A 21,132-nucleotide genomic window follows, 5' to 3' on the forward strand; every position below is an offset into this window, starting at 1 on the left:
GTTCTTCCTTCCCCCACAAGGGGCCAAATCCCAAGTCACACTTACAGTTTGCAAAATAATTCTCCACCAGGAAGCTGGTTTGATGTTAGGCAGTGAACAAAACCAGCCTTCTCCTTCACCGTTCTGGAGGGTTACAACACGTGAGCTTCTCTCTTTCATACCTATACCCCCAGCATCAAGCGCTACCCCAGCACAAGGGCACTCAGCAGGCTTATGGACTGAGCTTCTCAGGGTCTCTGCTCTTAATGAGCCACAGCCTTGGGGCACCAGGGAAGCCACCCGTCCAGAGGAAATGTGTATAGGACATTATGGGAACGTCTCTGCGGAAGAACCACTCCGGCCCTCGTGGGTCAGGGAAGGCATCTCAGGGGAGCATCTTCCGTGAATAAATGACTACCCTAGTTTCCAGCAACTGGTGAAGTCTGGAACCGTTCAGCCCTTTCGCTGGGCATGACACCCCTTCAAATATCTGCACGGGAAGGCCAGCTGGAGCCCTGCCAATAAACGGATACACTTCTTAAATCTTTCCTAAGCACAGGGAAGCTTGGTACATGAAACACCTTGCAACCCAGCTCTTTGGTTTCCAGAGCTGAGCATCTGCAGCTGCTGCAATGCAGGTGGATACAGACAAGTCTGTGAACAGTCGCCTGGACCCCAGTGGGGCGGTTGGAAATTGAAAACCGCTGGAGTGTGCTTCGGATGAGCAGAGCTGACCTTGAAAGCCCAGGCGGCCAGCAGGGGACTGTAATCTGCAGACACTTGAGGCTCCAACCAGGAAAAAGAAGAGCCCAGCACTAGTCTGTTCAAGCTGGAGACCCGATGGGTGAGCTCCTCCCCTTTCTCTCCAGGAGCAAAATTCAGAAAACCGCTGGATTGCCAAGGGCAGCTCAGAAAAGGAGTAATGAATGGAATTTTGCTTTGTTAAGTGAGCTGAGGCGGAATGAAGGTCGGAAAGAAGGGAAGGCAGGCAGTCTATGACAAGCAAAGACAAAGGAAGGCCAGCAGCTGCCTGTGATGCCTATCTGGCACTACCTGATGAAGGGTGAATGTGGGCACTCCCCTGGCCCTTACTTATTATCTATTTGGGGAAGGTGCGTGTGAAAGGCAGGCCTAGCAGGAATGACAGGCAGCAAAGCCAGCAGCATCTGACAATGCCCTATGCCTCTATACCCCTTGGCAGAGGAGAGATGGGAGGCTTACCAGTTTTACTTACTGTAACCGCCAAGAAAGAAAGGAGATGCCTAAATGGTCCTACAGATTGCTCAATCCTGGTTGCACATTAAAGTTGCCTAGGGAGCCTTTATAAAAATTACAGGTCCTTGGACTTCACTCCAGACCAATCAATCAATCAATCAATCTCCGGACCAGTTTTTTGGTTTTTTTTTTTTTTTTTTTTTGGGGGGGGGGGGGGAAGGAGGTTGTTTGTTTTTAAAGCTCTCCAGGTAATTCTACTGTGTAGTTAAGGTTAAATTCAGAAAATCCTGATCTTAAACTAATTAAGCCTAAAGAATTCCAAATTGACCAGATAACATTTTCTCCACCTGGACCTCGGACTGAGCCCTGCTCTAACAGCAAGTTCAGGCTGAACATCCTTTCGTGGCATAGCCCAGAAGGCCAGGTTCACTGCTATGTCCCCACAGAGCACCAGACAAATACTTCAAATACTCGTTCCTAGGAACCAGGAGCTAGACTGGTTGCTTCAAGCCAGAACAGTCAGGCCTAGGGAGGAATGTTGCAATCTCAGAAGGGAGAGCCCCCTCCACAACTAGGACCCAGCGTTCACTGGACCTGCCAGGCAAAGAAGGACCGGCAGACACACAAGGAGGTAGTTGTGATCATTACAAGAAAATAAGGTATTTTTCACGCTTCCTCTTTTCTAGTTCTTGTGAATCCTTTTCTTACAAACAGCTGTCTCATTGTTTCCATGAGGTTGGGCAGAAACCAGCTAAAAAAGATTTTAAGTAGGAGTCCAGTCTAGCTGATAAGTTCCATTCTGAATTATCAGTAGCCATTAAGTTACATTTCTGAGAGCTGAGGGAAAGAAAATACTTTCTTAGGTGATTCAGGAATATATTCTTTTAATAGATTAGAGGTGAGACCTAAGGCTGCCTCCCCTCCCCACCCCGACTTTCCCCTGCCCGCTGCCTAAATGCCCCAGATTGGTTCATACAAGGAATGAACACACAAATCTTTGGATATCGATACCAGTGGCATTGCATTAACATCCTCCCAACACCCCAAAGTCCCATTAGTACAGAAGTGCCCCGCTGAATTATTGGTTAAAATGGGCAGAGTATTTAGACATCAGCCAGTTCCAGGATGATCTAGGATCCACCTGAACATTCTAATAACACAGGAGTCAGCAAAGTTTGTTTGTAAAGATCCAGAGAGTAAATATTTTAGGATTGTGGGCCACGCAGCCTCTGTGACAAAGACTCAACCTTGCTGTTGTAGAGCAAAAGCAGCCACAGACAATCTGTAATCAAGGTTGTATGGATATGACTGTCACCCAAAAATTTTTACTTGCAAAAAGAGGCAGCCTAGGTTTGGTAGTTTGCTGATCCCTGTTCTACCAACATAGCTTCCATATACTGATCTGAGTGACATTCAATGGATGACAAAGAAGAAAAGAATGACATGGGGAAAGACTGATATGGATTTAATGACAAATACTCCATATTGGTGGCTAAACACCAGAATGCTGTCCAAGGAACCATCATTAAATAAAACAACCTGAAAATAAGGCAGTTCTCACATATACAAGCACACACACAAAAACTGTTATTTTCAGGATCATTAAATTATTCACTATTTTAACAAACAGCTGTAAAATAACATTACAGTGAAGGAAAATGTGCACAAACTTCAGAAACACAGTTCAGATTGTCTATGAACACAGGTTCTTAATCTGTACTTTTCACATATGTACAAGGCTCTTGATCCTGAAGAGACCACACGGCTCAAGGGGTTAACTTTTCATCTTCTCTTTCCAACTCAGAACTCAAGATTTCGTCAAGCCATTTAACCTATTTAAACTGCTCCTGGCTTCGCCAAGTAAGGAGCAGCCTGTACTTGACCAAACTCCCCAGGAAACAAATGATACACTTGCCTCCGCCATCATTAATGAGTTGATGGAAGGAATCTTCAAAGTAACACTTTTAAGGGTGAACCACAGTTAACAAGCGCTGGCTGAAGAAAAACAATTCTCAAACTAAATATGAGAAACAATCTCCTGACTGCATTTCGAGTCACCTAATGCAGCTCTGTTCCCTGAAGAATTGTAAGAGTGGAATCACATTTTAAATGCACCATGAGAGTGGGGGTGTTGGTGGCTGGACTGTTTTCTTCTACTAAGGGATTTGCTCACAAAAGGGATACAGAAGTAGCTGACTCTCTTATCCATGGTACCCAAGAGAGGTCGATGAAATCCAAAGATTTCCACTGCCACTAAGTTATTTTATGTTAGCTTCAGTCTCCTTTCCCTGTTGACCTCTTTCTTGAAAGCCATCCATACATAACCTAGCTAATATAGATGACTGTGCAGTGGGAGCAAAACACCAAATAACCCATAAAGTGGAAGATCAATCCCCGAATAATCAAAAGTTAGATGAGATTTCATAGGCACGAACTTGAGAGAACTTAAAATGGCTGGAAGAGGTAGATGTACACAAAAAAACAAAACAAAACAAAACAAAAACCACACACACAAAGGAATAAGATTACCTACAAATTGGCTATATTCTTTTCAGAGGAGTCCTACACACTTAGTATTCAGAGTAAAGAGTCAGAATAAATAATGCACATTTACTTTGCTCATAGTGCTGTCGAGTACTAAAAGAAAATAAAGAATTAGTATCTTCCAAAATTATCTATCTTTTGAAAATCTGTACTATTTGCATTTGTAAGTGACAATAAACTGATTAAGAGGGCAAGATCAACAGGCATTACATTAAGCCCAGAAGTCTCAAGACTTTTTTAAGAAAGTGTTTTCATAAGGACAGAAACATGCTTTCCTACAGTCCCCAAAGAGGTTCTTGGCTAAAACACAACTGATCAAGTATAAAATACCAGCATCCACAGAAACTTTGCTAAAACCATAAGAACAATCTTGCAATTTTTCTTCTTCTCCTTCAAGTGTGTCCAACAGCTTGTGAAGATGCTTCCATGAAAGGTACAGGACAACTCACGATCACTGGTGAGGAAAACAACACTGCTTTCCACAACTCTAACTTCTAGAGGCTAAACCAGGGGCGGGATTTTCAGCACAGGTAACCGAAATCTGTTTAACAGTCATCTAACTACAGCCCTACTAGAAATACAACAAACCTAAGACACCCTAACTGTGTGACAAAGACCAGCTTTGTCAACAAGGACATCTTTGGCCCTTCTAGACTAGCCTTAAGTTTTCCATAAAGCAGAAGAATTTTCAGTGTCTTTATTACATAAATCATGACAGGTTGTCTTCTAGCAGCTGAGCTGGAGAGCACAAAAGGTCAGGCCGTACCTATCTCCACGGAGGTCATCAGCCTCTCTTCAGAACAGCCTGCTGTACTCTTCTCCCCAGGCCTTCCCTACGATCGTAATACTGATCTACCTCACAAAGATGTGAGAAACAACTAACAATCATTAAAAAGCATAAAGCACTTTACAAATATAAAAGTGCTGTTTTGGCATTCATATAACAACCAGAAAACATTCATTCCTTGTGCTATTTGGCAATGTTGCATTTACACCTCTCCCTGCTTGTGCCCTTCTGGTGTAAAGCCTTAAGCTTTCTACTGTGCCTCCCTGTGTAACAAAAAGAAATTTCTACTCAGACCAAAAGCCCATATCAAAATGGATAGAGGTGGCTGTTCTATTCCCTCCTCCATTACTACCAAGGTGGGAGGGGTGCACTGGATACAGAGTGAAGGCAAATGAGACAAAGAAGCCTTGTACCCCAACATGTGACCATTTGCTTTCCCGGATTTCTCATGTAAGGCTAGCAGAACTCTGAGCTGGTTGACTTCTGTAGCAGGTCACTGGTCTGAAACAAGCATCATGCTGACCTGGGAAGGGGAAAGTCACACACAGCTGGGACTGTTTCATTTTCCTGCACTTAGAACCTCACAAGTGAGACCTCAAATACCTGGCTTGGCACACACCGGCCTTCCACATGGACCACCTTGACCTAGCATGGAGATAGACTATTTTAAAGGAAGTAATAAAGAGCCAGGGGCAGGACCAAGCTTACCCAGGTCATCTTAAAACCAGTTACGAACGCATTTCTAAACCTCAGTGTTGCGTTTGAAAACAGAGCGTGTAGCTTTCCTGCCCAGTTTCCCCTGGATGCCTCAAAATAGCAGCTAACTGTGGCTCAGAGAAAAGAAGGGAAGAATATATAAAATATCCTCCCCCATAGGATCGACAAGGTTTCGTCTACTTTTCATGGGACTACAGCTGTTGGGGGGGCAAGGTTCCAACACTGACTTAACGCCTGGTGAGACCAGGATAGAATTAGTCATACCTTCCTTTTATTTTATCCCATAATCCTCACTCTAACCACGCCCTCTCCCGATTTTCACAGGCCATCACCACCCTACCTACCCTATTGCCTGCCATCCTGTTCACTCCCCCACCCCGCCCCCTCTTCTTCAAGGTCCTCAAAGCGCCTGCTCCCCCCCCACCCCGCCCCCGTGCTCTTCACCCCCTACTGCGTGCACCTGAAGAAGTCTTCGCGCTCAAGCACATCTCCCCCAAGCGTGCCCTCCTGGGGGAGGAGGCAGGCAAAATATAACACCCCCAAACAACGCTTAGTCAACCCTCCCCTTCAAGACCCCCTAACACCAAAAGACTCCCCCGTCACTCTCCGATTGCCCCTCCCGCCCCTTCCCATTTCTTTCTACATGGCCTATCCCCAGAACATCTATTCCCCTGCATGCTCCCCCCACCCCACCCCCAGGGCAGCCTCCCTGCGGCCCAGCCCTAACACAGGTGTAGCTTCTGGTGTTGCGCGAGGTGCGTTTTGTAGCGGAAGCCCTTGCCGCAGCCCGCACACTTGTGCGGCTTGTTGCCGGTGTGGATGCGGCGGTGGCGGATCAGGTGCGAGCTCTGGATGAAGCTCTTGCCGCACTCGATGCACGTGTAGGGCTTCTCGCCCGTGTGCGTGCGCTGGTGCTGCGTGAGCGTCGAGAAGTCGCTGAATCGCTTCTCGCACTGGCCGCAGCGGAAGGGCTTCTCGCCCGTGTGCACGCGCAGGTGGTTCACCAGGTGCGAGTTGCGCCCGAAGCCCTTGCCGCACTCGCGGCACACGTAGGGCCGCTCGCCCGAGTGCGTGCGCTTGTGCGTGAAGAGGTGCGAGCTGACGCTGAAGGTCTCGCCGCATTCGGAGCACATGTAGGGCTTCTCGCCCGTGTGCACGCGCTGGTGCTTCACCAGGTCCGAGCGCCAGCTGAAGCGCTTGCCGCACTCGCCGCAGCCGTGCGGCTTCTCGCCCGTGTGGATGCGCTGGTGGTTGGCCAGGTGCGAGCGGCGCACGAAGCCCTTGCCGCACTCGCCGCAGGCGAAGGGCCGCAGCGCCGCCGCCCCCGCGCCGCTGGCCGCCGCGTGCGCGCGCCGGTGGCTCAGCAGGTGCGAGCTGAGGCTGAAGGCCTCGCCGCACTCGGGGCAGGGGTAGGGCTTCTCGCCCGTGTGCAGGCGCCGGTGCTTGAGCAGGTCGGCGCGCCAGCTGAAGCTCTTGCCGCAGTCGGCGCACAGGTTGGGCCGCTCGCCCGTGTGCAGGCGCAGGTGATTGGTCAGGTAGGTGTTGCGGCTGAAGCCCTTGCCGCACTCCCCGCAGCGGAAGGGCTTCTCGCGCGGGGGCCGGGCCAGCGCGGGCCCCGCCCCAAAACCCCCCGCCACGCCCACGCCCACCATCCCCACTACCGCACCGCACTCGCCCGCGAAGCCGAAGGGCTCCAGGCTGGCGGCGGCGGCGGCCTCGGCCAGGCGGTGGATGCGCTGGTGCTGCAGGAAGGCGGCGCCGGGGCTGAAGCTCTCGCCGCAGTCGGGGCAGATGGTGGGCGCGTCCATGATGCTGGCCATCAGGCTGTCGAGCTCCCCGAGGTCCATGGCCATGGGATGGTGGAGCCGGCGGAAGCGGCGGTGGGCAGGCTTGTCGCTCCGGTGCCGACTCCCCAGGGAGAGGTGCCGCCGCCAGGGAAGCATGGGAGGGGGCGGCTGCTCCTCTTCGTCTAGCGGGTTCTCCCCAGCGCTCTCCTCCTCCTCCTCCTCTTCCCGGGGGCTGCGGGAAATGCTGTCCGATTCAGACAGTCCCGGGAACATCGCCATCTCAGCTACACCAGATGGGTAATCTTCTTCCTCGCGGAGAGCAGCCCCTTCTTCCTCACTCAGCAGCCCCTCTGCAACAGAAAAGGTGGCAGTGGGGGGTGACCATACTTGGCGCTCAAAGGTAAACCTAGAGGAGACCAGCCTCTTAGAGTGTGGGCCACGGAGTGATCCCCTTCCCCAGGTACTCTCAAGCCTGTCTCTCCAGGGCCCCCACGATTCCAGCCTCTTTCCCACCTGGTACCTCCTGGGGAAGGCCTACCTGAGAGTGGGCTCTGAAACCTGGGAAAGGCTCACTCACCTGTTCCCTTGGGGGGCCAGTTCTTCCAGCAGCTGCCTCTGGGCCCAGGCCCCACCCACGGTACACATCTGAAGGCCTGACAGTCGGCTTGAAATGGTCAAGTCTGAGCAGGTGGGGCTCTGTGGGATCTAGGGACAGATTGGCTCACTCTAGCAGCTCCCAATGCGTTTCCAGGCCCTGGCCTCCAAAGACAAGACCAGTCCAGCCAACCACAAGAAAAGACCACCTGTCCTAACCAGGTAATGGGCTGATTTTTATAATTTATTGGGGTGGAACAACAACCAACCCCAACATAAGGGCTTTACTATATAGGCCGGGCAGGGAGAGTGAGCGCAGGGCCTAGAGCTTAGAGACTGACTCAAAACGCACACCTGTCCGTCTCTGGTGGCCATCTCTAAGCAGAAGGCACTCCGGAAGCTTACTAGGATATGAAAAGACCACGTGCTTGTGCACACTGCAGGGGAGGGCAGCAGGAAGTCCAGGATGTGTCACAGGGGAAGGAATGTAACTCCACAGTCTTGGCCATAAGGTATTTGAGTTCACTTCTGTCCCCCAGGCATGCACAGGGCAGTATGAAGCAACGAATGCCCAAAGGTGGAACCAAGGAGGTGGATGGAGGGCCAGCACTTACTCTTTCCAGGTCAAGAGTAGCAAGGGACTTAGCAGAGGCCTTGAGCCCTCTGGGCATTATCCACATGCACCTGGGTAGTCACTTACCACTGAGTTTACTTATCTGCAAACAAAGATGATGACTGTAACTGTAAACACCTGGATGCTTTGTTTGCTCAGTGCTGTGCTAAGTTTTTATGCACAACTCATCTGAACTCTCCCAACACCCTGATGAGGTAGGTTCTGATCCTAACTGTGTTCCCTCTCGTGTGGTTCCAGGTGTTCATTTATAGCAGTGTTCTGCATACTGTAAAGTGCCGCGTCAGTGAGTTACCCTCTTCACCCGTGTTAACCAGTTACATCCCACCTCAGGCTGGACTCAAGAAGAGGCTGTTCCTCAGGCTTTCAGTGGCACCGAATCTGTTTAATGGTGTCCACTAAAGGACTCTCCCGCAACGAATGCCACCCCTGGTTCTAACTCTAGAGGAGCTAGAAATGATGGTGAGTGGGACACTACCAAGGAAATGCCAGCTTCATCCTCACCTGGGCAGATGTCAGACACCAGTTCCCTCTCCTCTGGGTCCCTTCCTAGAGCTGCGTCCTGTGGGTTGGAGCCCATCTTTGGCTCTGGGTGGTCTTGTCTCTTGAGTGCATCCTGTGGATTAGAGCCCATTCCTGTTTCTTCTGGGTCCCGTTCCCTGTCTTCAGAGTTCTCAAAATCAGAGCCCATCCCCTCGTCTTCTGAGTCCTGGGCTTCACACACACCCTGTTTATCTTCTTCTTCCATCCGGGAAGAACAGGACAAGGGACGGGACCAGGGACCCCTGTTCCAGACAAAACACAGATAAAGGTCATGTCAGTCTGGCCTCCTGCCCTCACCGTATCTGGCTTGGATTTCCATGAAAATCAGTGGCACAGTCCAAGAAAACATGTAGAGTTCCATGCCCCAGATGGCAAATCTCTGCTCCACCTCTCATTTTAAGACGCACAGAACTGAGTGCAAAGGAGGCTGGTCTGGGTGGTGTATGAACAGTGGCACTCTGAGGCTAACATGCCGACTCCCGCTGGATACAGGTTAATCTGCTTCCGTATCTGAAGTGGATTATTCTATCAACATGGCTTTTTAGCCTTCATGGTGGCTGCACTCGGTTTTCAGCTGAGAAAACATAAAGCTCAAAAAGAAGGCCCTGTTAGCCTTAGACTAACTTCTAAGCAGGAAAACCTCATTAAACCAATGAGGACCTACTGCTCTCCTACGAGCAGTGAGTCAAGATAATTCAAGCTGTAGCAGGTCAGCTAGGGGTGGAGGCAGATGCAGGGACCCTCTCTATAGCCTCATTACATCTTTTGCCTTATATAACATACTTTAATTGTAGAAAGCCCTTAACAGGAACATGACCCTCACATAGTTGGTAACCCCTCTACAGAACAGGCCAACATGTGAACTGCAGGAAGAAAATGACATCGGATTCCTAAAACTTTTGTTAGACATCAGGTTTAAAGGCCCCTTGCCAAGACCGGGCAGTTGAGCCAAAACTAATGGGCTCCTGCCATCCATCACTCCTACAGCTCAGCTCAAGGCAGCAAAGATCTTGAACTGAGACTCTGAAGTGTCCAGCTCTTTCCATGCCTCAGCAGCATCGGAACTAGCAAGATGCTCTTTCCTTGGCTGGGAGCTTTTCCTGCCTCTACTGAGAGGACTTCCCCAAGGCAACCCTGGTTCTGTAGGCTCTTGCCAGCCTTACTCCAAGCCCCAAGGCAAGTCAGTTCACCTGTCTTAGTGTCTTAGTGTCCTCATCAGTGCAAGGAGGACAATGCTACTTAGCCTTTCTCCCAGGGAGGATGCCCAAAGGAAACATTAACAAAAGTGCTTTGGAAAACACTGTAGAGAGGAATTGATAACTCTTGAGTTTTTTACAAATTGATCCTCACGGGAATATACCTGTCATTTCTATTTTTTTAATATAATTTTTTTTTCAACGTTTATTTATTTTTGGGACAGAGAGAGACAGAGCATGAATGGGGGAGGGGCAGAGAGAGAGGGAGACACAGAATCGGAAACAGGCTCCAGGCTCTGAGCCACCAGCCCAGAGCCTGACGCGGGGCTCGAACTCACGGACCGTGAGATCGTGACCTGGCTGAAGTCGGACGCTTAACCGACTGCGCCACCCAGCCGCCCCATCTATTTTTAATATGAAATACACAGATTATTTCTCTTGAAGTCATGATGCCGTTTCCAGCATACCTCAGACACAGGGGCACCACCATAATTTTGGCAGATTCACTGCCCTAAGTAGCAAATTCTATCCTTTCTCAAAGGTGAGGATATACTCCCTAGATTAGAGTGAAAACTCATGCCTGTCCCTTAAACATCATAAGAAAATGGCTTTGTCTGAGGATGTTCAGTCAGCAGTGTCCAGGAATGTTGCTGAGCTCCTTTAGAATATATACAGTTCAAAATGCAGGTTCTGGGACGCCTGGGTGGCTCAGTTGGGCGTCTGACTCTTGATTTCAGCCCCTAGGGTTATGGGACCGAGCCCCACATCAGGCTCCCTGCTGAGCTGAAGCTTAGCATTTCACCTCTAAACCCTTTTAAAAAGGACACAAGACCTTCTGAGTACCTCAGAGCAAACACAGAATGAGAGTACTTTCTGATTTGCGATTTCTCAGGAACCAAGAGATAATGCATACCAGAGATACTAAGCAAAGAAACATAGTTTGTATAGATTTAAACGGGAGAAAGGAAAAGAGGCAGAGGCTGAGTGCCCCAGATGGGGCTGGAATATAGAAGTTCACAGCTGCCACACTCAGAATGAAGAAAGTTCTGAGCTCCCGAAGGGAACATGCCCAGATCCTCATTTGCACCAGGACAGGGAAGATTAGGTATGCTCTAAAAAGGGTGGGAAGCTCCTGGCACCTAGAGCGACACCACTCATGGTGCAACATCTACTCAGATTTATTTGCAAGTGCATGAATGTTAGAGCAGACCTGGAAATCTGCATGGATTCAGTTCCATTCATGCCCTCACATCATGGGGTCCCAGGCAGCCATCAAATAACAGAGAAGGCTATTTAGAAGTAAGGAAAAGCAGTCATGATATATTGTTAGGTGAAAACTAGCTGCTCTTTAAAAAAAAACTCATTTTTTATTAGTATATGCATACTAGTATATGTATATCTACACACACATATACAGGTTCAGAGGGGAAAACCAGAACATTATTTATTGAGCTGCTAATCAGCCATCTCTTGGCCACTTGTAAGGGTTGTGCATCATTTAATCTTAACCCAATGATGAAGGGTATGATCTTCAACTCCGGAGACAAAGATACAGGCACAGAAACTGTGACTAGCTCAAGGTCATATAAGTCATCAGGGGCACCACAGAGATTTGAGCCCCTCAGTAGAGAATTCCAGGGCCCATCTTCTTAGCCAGAAGCCTAGTGTGTCACTTGGGGTCACTCTTCCTTTTTGTGAACATCTGTATTTTCTACAATAAAGATACATTTTTTTTTATCAGCAAAAAAGCCAACTTTGTCTCTAATGTGACAAAATACATTAAAGGAAAGACTACAATTATTTTAAAAACCACAAAAAGACAAGGACAGAAGTTCTGTCTGTCTCCATCTAGAGAGGACTTCATCTTTAGACCCGTTATCTAAACACTGCGGTATAACTGAAGTGTCCGTCAATAGTGCTGTAAGCACTTTTTGTTCCAACTCCTTTCCCATTCATTCTCAAAATAAAAGCTAGCAACGTGTTTTCTTGGGTAAGGCCAAGGGGTGGATAACGAATGGGTAGCAGGGCCCCGTGACAGATGTGCGGCTAGACTGCCCGAGGTTCAAATCCTCTCCTCTCTGTCCACTACTCTGCTAGTGCAAGTTACTTAAACTTGCTCATCCTCAGATTCTGCACCCGTAAGAACAAGCATGGTACCGCCTGGCCTGTTAGATTTGTTCCTTATATCCTATAAGATTTGTAAAAGCCGTAGGCATAGAGAGGTAATAAATGGTATAGTCTTACAAGCAGAGCTTCCTTTGGCCTGGCAACTAAAGGCTCTATTAATGAACAGCCCACCCTATGGACACGACCACCAGGGAGGGGCTAGCTGCTTGGGGGAGCAGGGGTGAGGGAAGAAGATTCAGTTCCATATTGGTTTGGGGATGTTAAGAAGGGATCCTGTATTCAGAATGTATAAGCAAGCTGAATGAGGTGCATGGCTCAGTAAACCCTGACTTCCACTGTGTGTAAGGGACAGCCTCCTCCCAGGCAGAAGAATTAGAAGTTTAAGGGTAGGGTGGGGTGGGGGGAACCAAACAGGCAATGGTGGGAGCAGTCAGGCAGACAAGATTAATTCTGCATCTATTTCTAATCATTGCACTAGCAGCAATGGGGAAGAGCCCAGGTTTTTGGCCAGCACAGCCACTGTGCTGTGTGACTTTAAGTATCTGCCCCCTCTGGAGCCAGGCTGGGTCTGAATGTACCTGAGTCCTCTTCTAGCTTGCCATACGGTACACGGGAGAGTTAATCCAACGAGGCACCCCTGTCAGCTTCGTTAGACATTTTCAACTGCAGCCTGTTTCCTCAACTAGCACAGCAAGCGGTTAACTCCCCAAATGCCCACCCCCTCCCCCCACACCTTTCTCTTGGGTGCAGATCACTTCAGGATGGGATCAGTCAACTTGGCCAAGGCTGCTCAAATCCTAGCTTTTAGAACTTGCAATATTTTCATGTCCTCTACTCCTACCCCAAACCTCCCCACTCAAAAAAGGGTAATGTTCATTACCCTGTAAAGTCACTACGAAAATGCTCACGTGCCTTCCACACAAACTCGACCCCATTTCAAAGACTGATCACATCAATTTGGGGATAATGCTACAGAGTAGAAGTAAATGGGATAAAGGACGTTGGGAAGGAAGGAAAGGAGGGAAAGGAGGGAAAGAGCTGGGGGAAGAGGAAGTGAGGCCAGTAGCACAGACAGAAATTAGAATTTACCCGGAGTTTACTGGCACATTTTCCCAGAGGCCCCCTCTGGGGCTCTATGCAAACCTAGCCCTCTCCAAAAGCAAGAGGCCCACCACTTCACAGAGTTGAGGGAACTTCCCGGGAGCAGGGGGTGGGGGCGCAGACAAGCACACCCCTCTCCCTCACCTTCCTGAAAGATCAAGCACTGGCTGTCTTTCTCCAGGGCATCTGGCACGGATGGCACAGGGTCATGCCACCGCTGGCCAGGGCAGGTGGGGTGGAGCGGAGCGAGGTGCTCCCAGGCACCTGCGGTGAGACGTCTCCTGATGGGCGATGCAGCTCATTTGACTCCAATAATCCCATGATCCCGTGAGGCAGACATGGAGGGTCACCCACCCTGTTCTATGCGTCAAGAATGCCGAGGCTCAGCAGATGAGCTCCAGGTGACGCAGCTCCTAGGTGGAGTAAGGACTCGGACTGGCCCCCTGCCTTGGGGGGACCCCAACGGTGGGGGGGGGAAGGAGTGCTGGCAGGTGCTGAGCCCTGAGCCCCAGGAGCCTGGGGGAGTACGCGCGGCCCCCCAGGGGCCCTGGGCAGGCGGAGGGGGCTGGCCTGCGCACAGACCTCCCCCTCCCAGGTCCAGTGGGCGGGGGAGTCATGTGCCACGGCCATTGCCAGGTGGCCAGGAGCCAGGGCAGCGGGGCTGTCATGTCAGGGGAAGGAAGCGGCTGGGCGGAGGGCCAGGAGCGGCTCCCACTCCGCCTCCTCCAGGCTGCAGCGCCTTTCCTGTCCCCCAGTCCTCTAGAGGGTGCCTTCCTTACCTCCCTGCGGGCTGGCCGGCCTCCCCGCCTCCCCTGCGGCGGTCCGAGGCCTCCAGCTTTCACTTCCCACGCCCCCTGCACACCACTCGCTCCCTGGGGAGGGTTTCCATAGCAGAGGCAGGGCCAAGACACCCCGACGGGGGGGGGGGGGGGGGGGGGGGGGGGGGTAGAATGCTGGAAAAACAATCTGAAGTCTGCGGTCCAAAAGGCTGAACTCATGACCATAACTGGGGTCTAACCAGGGATTCCAGGGGGTTAATCATTTGTCAGTCCTCAGCACCAACTGAGTAAACAGTCAACTAGCACCAGCCTCTCAGGGGATATGGCCAGCAGGGTCCTGCCGCCTTGCGGGAGAGCCTGCAGTCAGCAAGAAGGCAAGGGCAAAGAAATCCACCCCACCACATTTGCACAGATGCCTCCGGTGATCCGGGACAAGGTGTCCATATCCAAAGGGTGCAGCTGACTTCCCCAGTCACACACCCAGACTGCCCAACCCAAAACGCCTCCTGAGTGGCAGGCTGCCACATGAGGTGAACATTCATTTCCCACAGAAAGCCAGAAGATGACTGCAGCTAAGTACCAAGTACTGTCCAGACAGGAGAAGCTAAAATAATACGGTTTCCTCCTTGTGGTTACTGCTTTTTTTTTTTTTTTTTTTTTTAACCTGGAGGGGGAAGCCCGGGTTGAAAAAAAGAGAAAGGCTTAAACCAAGGCCACAGAGAAATCAATTCACAACCCCAGTGGTCAGAGCTAGTCTGAGACGCCTTCCAATCTCTTTAGTCAAGAATAGCATGAATGTCCTTGGGGTCAGGCATTTCCTGTCTGTTGGTTGTGCTGGGGCCCCTCAGTTTGGCCAGAGGGGCCTCAGCTTGTCACAGCTGTCAAGCCTTCACCAACACCCTACTCCTGCTGCAAAAAATAAGGATGACTGCAATTCAGAGACAGATTCTAAGCACCCTCAAAATTAGACCATCCGCCATCAGACGAGAAGTCGCAAAAGCTAGATTCTCAGGCAGGCATTTACTCGTCCATGGTTTACGTTTAACCGATTCGAATGTCCTACCTGATGCACAGAGTATCCCCTCTGTTCATATTTTTCCTCCACTCTGCTTGGCATTGTACCACGACCACTACCTGGTACACAGCCTCAGCCTCTTTTCTTATCTTGCACTTGGTAAGTCCTCAGAACTGTCTTCAGATACCTCGTCAACAGCTGGCTCAAATGCTCCACACCTGTATTTCATGGAATCCTAGAGCTGGAAACCCCTTAGCTCAAACTCCTTTACAGACAGGAAAGTGAGGCTCAGAAAGGGAAACAGACGAGGTCAAAAATTGAAAGTTTGCTAGAAGGGTTATGGCCAGGAGAATCTCAATTTTTTCTGATGGCCTCTCCAATGACCTTCCTATCTCTTTAATAGAAAACACCACTTCAAATACAGCCAGCCAGATAAACCCAGGGCATATACTTACTTGTCCTCCCCCCACTCCGCCACCCCCACCACACCATTTGTCAGCATTCTCCAGAGAAACAAAACCAACAGGATGTGTATATAGAAAGAGAGTTACTATAAGGGATTGACCCATTTTGGAGACTAGTAAGTCCAAAATCTACAGGGTGGGTCAGCACACTGGAGATCCAGAAAAGATGATGCTACAGTTCCAGTCCAAAGGCACGTCTGCTGGAGAAGTCCTCCTTACTCAGGGAAATCTGTTCAGGCCTTCAGCTGATTGGATGAGGCCCATCCATATTATGGAGGGCAATCTGCTTTACTCAAAATCTACCCATTTAAAGGTATAAGCCTTCAGGTTTGTTTGTTTATTTGTTTTAATGTTTATTTTATTTTTGATAGAGAGGTAGAGAGAGTGAGCAGGGGAGGGGCATAGAGAGAATGAGGCACAGAATCTGCAGCAGGTTCCAGACTCTGAGCTGTCAGCACAGAGCCCGACATGGGGCTTGAACTCACAAACTGTGAGATCATGACCTGAGCCGAAATCAGATGCCTAAGTAACTGAGCCACCCAGGCGCTTGAAATCTACCAATTTAAATGTTAATCTCATCCCAAAATTCTGTCACAGAAACACTCAGAATGTTAGATCAAGTATCTGTGTACCTATTGGTTCAGCCAAGTTGATGCATAAAATTAATCGTAACACACGACAGCTTTAAAAAAAAGGTCCACAATAATCCCATTGTAAGTCAAAATTCACCCATTAAAAACATGTTCTTTTTTATAAAAAATCATTCCTATATTCCTATATGCAGATAATTGAACAGGGTCTCTGGGTGTAGGCACCATACAGGACAGCAGGGAAGAATCAAAATTAATCTTAACCGAAAAGCTACACAGACACACACATATGTTTACAGGCACACACTCCCACTGCAGAGAGAGACGCAATTTAATAATCTGTTTCGCTGAAGGACGAGGGAGAAAGCAGACTTAGAAGGCACGGTGGGCGAATGTGGGCTGCAGAAATTGTTAACAAACAGCTTTGTTCTGGAGAGCTGATGCTGGAATCCTGGTTAAGGTTACCAGATGGGGCCAGGTGACTCTAGGAAGTCTTTTCCACCCCCCGCAGATGATTCTGTGATCCTATTTCCACTGGAATGAACAGTCCTCAAGAGAATGCAGACAGTGAGAGAGGAGCACTGGGACCAAGGGGTTTGATGTATACATTTAATCACCCCGGTTTCCCACTTACAGATTCAACAGGAAAAACTGCTCTCCCCATTCTCTGCCCAAAATAACTGTTTGGCGTTGCCAATGAAGACGGGCTGGCGTGTTCCAGCCCCATTCGTTTCAGCAGTGGGCAAGTGACACCACTGCATACAATTTGCCAAGGCGTCTTCCAACAGAGAAAGCAAGAAGAAAAATGTAGAGACATCTCCTGATGCTTCAAGTTTCCTGCCTAATTAAACTGCAAACTCTAGAGCTGCACGGTCTTCAGCACAGAGTGAGATGTTACATAGGCTGAAAAACATGTTTTTAAAAATCACATACTTGCATGACTCCTATTTCCTTAAAAATAACATTATCAGGGGCGCCTGGGTGGCTCAGTCGGTTGGGCATCCGACTTCGGCTCAGGTCATGATCTCGCGGTTCGTGAGTTCCAGCCCCGCATCAGACTCTGTGCTGACAGCTCGAAGCCTGGAGCCTGCTTGGGATTCTGTGTCTCCCTCTCTCTCTGCCCCTCCCCCACTTGCACTCTGTTCTCTTTCTCTCAAAAACAAATAAACATTAAAAAAATAAGAATAACATTATCAGCAAAGCCCAGATCATAGGAACTATGGGAGACATATGATCCAGTTTCTTTACCAACAATGACAAAAATAGCAAGAATGATACGCAGGAAGGAAACCTCCAAGTCAAAAGACTTGAGATGTCTCAACCAACACAGTGTTCAGACCTTACTTGAATCCCAAGTCAACTAAGGTACAGAAACAAATTATAACACAACTGGGAACTCATGAATGCTGATTAGATATTTGATAGCAAGAAACTTACTCGTTTGTTTTTTTTGTTGTTTTTTTTTAAGGTGCTGGTATTGGGAATAAATTTACAAAGAGCTCTTACAGCTTTAATATATTCATAGTGGAGTATTTACAGGTGAAATGGTATGTCTGGAATTTGCTTCACTTGAAATGAAATGTCCAGGACACAGGGGAGTGGGCAGAGACGCAGAAAAAATAAGACGCCCTTTCAGTGATCCCAGCTGACTGCTGAAGCAGAGTGGTATATGTGGTTTTATCACACCGCTCTGCTTACTTTGTGTTTGCCAGGAAAGCTACTAATAAAAAGTTGTAAAATGGAAAACATACGTTTTGTTTCTGAAATTTAAGGCTGATTATATTCATTCAAACGCTGAACCGACTGTAATAAAAAAATCAGTGACTTCCACAAACGGATTAGCCTGCTTTTACGAAGTATGCCAAATCAGGACTGATTACGATGCTCAATATTGAATAGAGCCCCTGAGAATTGGGGAGAGAGGCAGTAGGGGAGAGACGAAAGGAACTTAACTTTGATGCTTTGAGCTTTTTTTTTTTCTTCTTATGATGGAATAGCTGTTCTATACAAAATAGCATCAGAAAACTGTTTCCACTTTCATCACCTTTTATATTTCCAAGGAACTCAAAAAACAATCTTGCCATAGCTGGTGCTTATTGTTAGTCCAGCCACTTTACACCCAAGACCAAGGGGAGACAAACCTGACAGGGGACACGGTCCTGACAACTCGGCCAGAGGAATGCTTTATCCCTGGAAAAGCCAAAATGACAAAATGACACGAGCATCCAACAGACTGAGTACATTGGTAACTGGTCGTCCCCAGAACGATCTTCTGAGGGGATGAAAAAGGTCAGGGTGCGTGTCGGTGAAAAGGAAGCTAATACACTCGTGACGTATGAAAATGTGATCTCCAGGAGATGAACTCTGGCAGGGACAGAATTACTTTACTAGCCCAAGCTGAGAACTGTTACATTCAGAGAGTGTCCTTCTCGGAGAAATGCCATGCAAATTTACTCACACCGTATCACAAAGAGAGCAGCTAGACGGTATTACGTTCCCACTTCAGGCTGGAAACCAAAAGCTCACAGACATTGTCCGTTTTAGCGAAGGGGACACAGAACTGGTCACAGGACACAGCTGTCATCCAGGAAGTGGTGCATTTGTCTCAACAAGGAGACTGTAGCATCCAAGCTCATTCACTGCTTCAATACCACAGTCCTCAAGCCAGTCGTGAGGCTCAGGGTTTCGTAATGTCCCCTTTACTTTCGGCCCCTAGCATTTCCTGGAGAGAACAGCATCCTATACAAGCTTGGAAGCAGACTAATGGTATTTTTCTTGGGCGTGGGTTCTTAGCCTGAGAGCCGTCGGAGTCCATGACCTCCCTGCAGTCTTATGTGAATGTGTCTGTAGAAACTTTCTTCTGCTGAGAAGGCCCATGGCTTTCCCTTGGACTCTGAAATAATTTATGGCAAACAAAACCAAACCCTGTTATAAACCACTACTACGGAGGACCCATGATACATTGCCTATCACAGTGTTTCAGAAGTCCACAGTGGTCTGGGGGAAGAGGTGTAAGAGCCCACTGCACCCCCACACGCCACGGGATGTTTTGGTGGGTTGGTGGAGAAGAGAAGGTGCTGACAGCAGATCCCAAATCAGGCGGCAGCACAGACACAAACGTCAGCTGATGACAGAGCAGAACGAGGCACTCGGCAAGGGGGGAATCTGCTGGTCTCGTCCAGCACCGTTTTACAGAAGCATAAGCCTTGGGACTCAGAAAGGTTAAGTGAATTACCCATGAGTTAAGGGCAGACACGAGCTTCAATCACTGACATCGCAACTTTTGTTCTAATCCCCCTTCTACTCTACCCCATGCAGCCGACAGTGCTTGGCTGAAACACTCATGCTGATGATCTGGGCCTCCCTGGATCTCACTTAGCTCGCCTGCTTCTCACTTCCTAATCACTTGTGTTACACGGCAGGTGCACTAAGAGGGACTTAAGTTGCTCTTCAAGACTCCAACACACTGCCTCTCTGGGATGTAGCTAATTTATACAAGTTTGACCCTGGGTTTATAGCTCCCATCAGCTGCTTACTTGGGCAGTGAGTCAAAGCACATTAATCAAGCCATTACCTACCCAGGACGCAAAATGCTTTGTTAGCTAATCCTCCTTTTCTCCAAGGAAAAAGAACTAAAAATCTGGCCAAAGTCGCCAACCCATTCCTAACAAATCTTCAAAGTGCTCACAGAGTCATCCTGCCTGCAAATAATAACTTGGAAATACCCAGGTGAAAAAAAAGGATTCTAGGAGGAACACAAAACTCCGCAGTATAAGGAATCCTGGCTCACACTTCATGGCGAGTAAAACAGTGTTCCAGGCACGCTCATCCGACGTGACCCATCACCACCAATACGGTTTCTCAGATTCACCCTCCTTCCTCTTACATCTTCTTGCTCCTGCTGTAATAGCTTGGCATGCTCTGTGTGGGAGGCGATGCAGAAACAGACCAACCACAAGCTAAATTTTGCCGAAGAGACAATATCCACAGATGACGAGCCAGTAGCACGATTTTTTTGGCTGAAAATGTCTTTAAAGGATCCCTCCTTTTACTGATGAGGAAAATGAGGACTAGGGAAAATAAGTGGCTTGTTTGAATTCACAAAGGTGGGGAGCTGGTGGTAGAAATGGGACCGCCCTCCAGGTTATGGGATTCCTTTCAAGCTCCATGTGCCCTGCAGTGCACTCCCCAGCTGGCTCAGTCGTATTTGTGGGGTGACTGCTCTGGCTTTACCAACACAGCACATCACGGATGCTACCTTCCTCCTATTTTTCCTGTTCTCTTCCAGACTCCTGCTAATTGCTTCTTTTCTATTTTGATTTTAATTATTTTTCCCTCAGACAGTGTTCTTCAAACTTATCTTCGTGCGATGCTTAAAAAGGGTCTCTAATTTAACTGTTTTTCTTAGAGAAAACAGACATCTTGTTGGCTAGGAAAGAAAGCAATCATTTGAGTTAGCTTTGGGTTAATGGAGTGTTATGGTAAACAGTTAATAATTCCAAGTCCTTGGTACAGCATCTGAAAGAAAAGTCATCATGAGAGAGAGAGAGAGAGAGAGAGCAGGAGAGGGGCAGAGAGAGGGAGATGCAGAATCCAAAGCAGGCTCCAAGCTCTGAGCTGTCAGCACAGAGCCCGACTCGGGGCTCGAACTCATGGACCGCGAGATCATGACCTGAGCCGAAGTCGGACGCTCAACTGACTGAGCCACCCAGGCGCCCCTCACTCCATTCTAACAAGAATTTTAAAAGACATTTTTCTACCAAATTATGAAACTCTAAGAAGGGGCACTTTTTCTTCACATTACTGTTTTTTAAATGCCCCAAACCAACGATCAAACTATATTACATTCCCTTCTGCAGTGCCTCCTGGGAAAAGGAGGGGTCCGTGCCAGTGAGACCTGATAAAGTGCTTCATCACCACACACATCAGTTCCCCAGGGAACCACAGGCTTCCCAGGTGTGAGCCATCCCAGCAGATAGTATTAATGGCTAACATTTAGAGAGTCAGGCTCACATCAGTACCAGCTATAATTTCTGAGCTTCCAAATCCAGTGGTCTCTTCTC

The 21,132-nt window shown here is 48.7% G+C and overlaps 1 protein-coding gene across 5 annotated transcripts in view; it reads right to left on the reverse strand.

The window, feature by feature from the left end:
* Window positions 1-2,638: 2,638 nt before the first annotated feature.
* Window positions 2,639-21,132, reverse strand: part of ZNF697 (zinc finger protein 697) — a 35,050-nt gene continuing 16,556 nt past the window's right edge. For 3 of the 5 annotated variants that reach the window (XM_053214683.1, XM_027058260.2, XM_027058261.2), the window contains 2 exons: window positions 8,759-9,039; window positions 2,639-7,379 (listed from right to left, as the gene is read on the reverse strand). In XM_053214683.1, the coding sequence (XP_053070658.1) occupies window positions 5,965-7,379; window positions 8,759-9,002 (1,659 nt within the window). In that variant the 5' untranslated portion in view covers window positions 9,003-9,039 and the 3' untranslated portion in view covers window positions 2,639-5,964. Of the gene's footprint in view, window positions 7,380-7,606; window positions 7,735-8,758; window positions 9,040-12,698; window positions 14,139-21,132 lie in introns of those variants that run through there. The other 2 variants (XM_053214682.1, XM_027058262.2) reach the window with 2 other exon arrangements.

Source organism: Acinonyx jubatus, chromosome C1 (genome assembly GCF_027475565.1).
Source record: "Acinonyx jubatus isolate Ajub_Pintada_27869175 chromosome C1, VMU_Ajub_asm_v1.0, whole genome shotgun sequence".
Taxonomy (NCBI): domain Eukaryota; kingdom Metazoa; phylum Chordata; class Mammalia; order Carnivora; family Felidae; genus Acinonyx; species Acinonyx jubatus.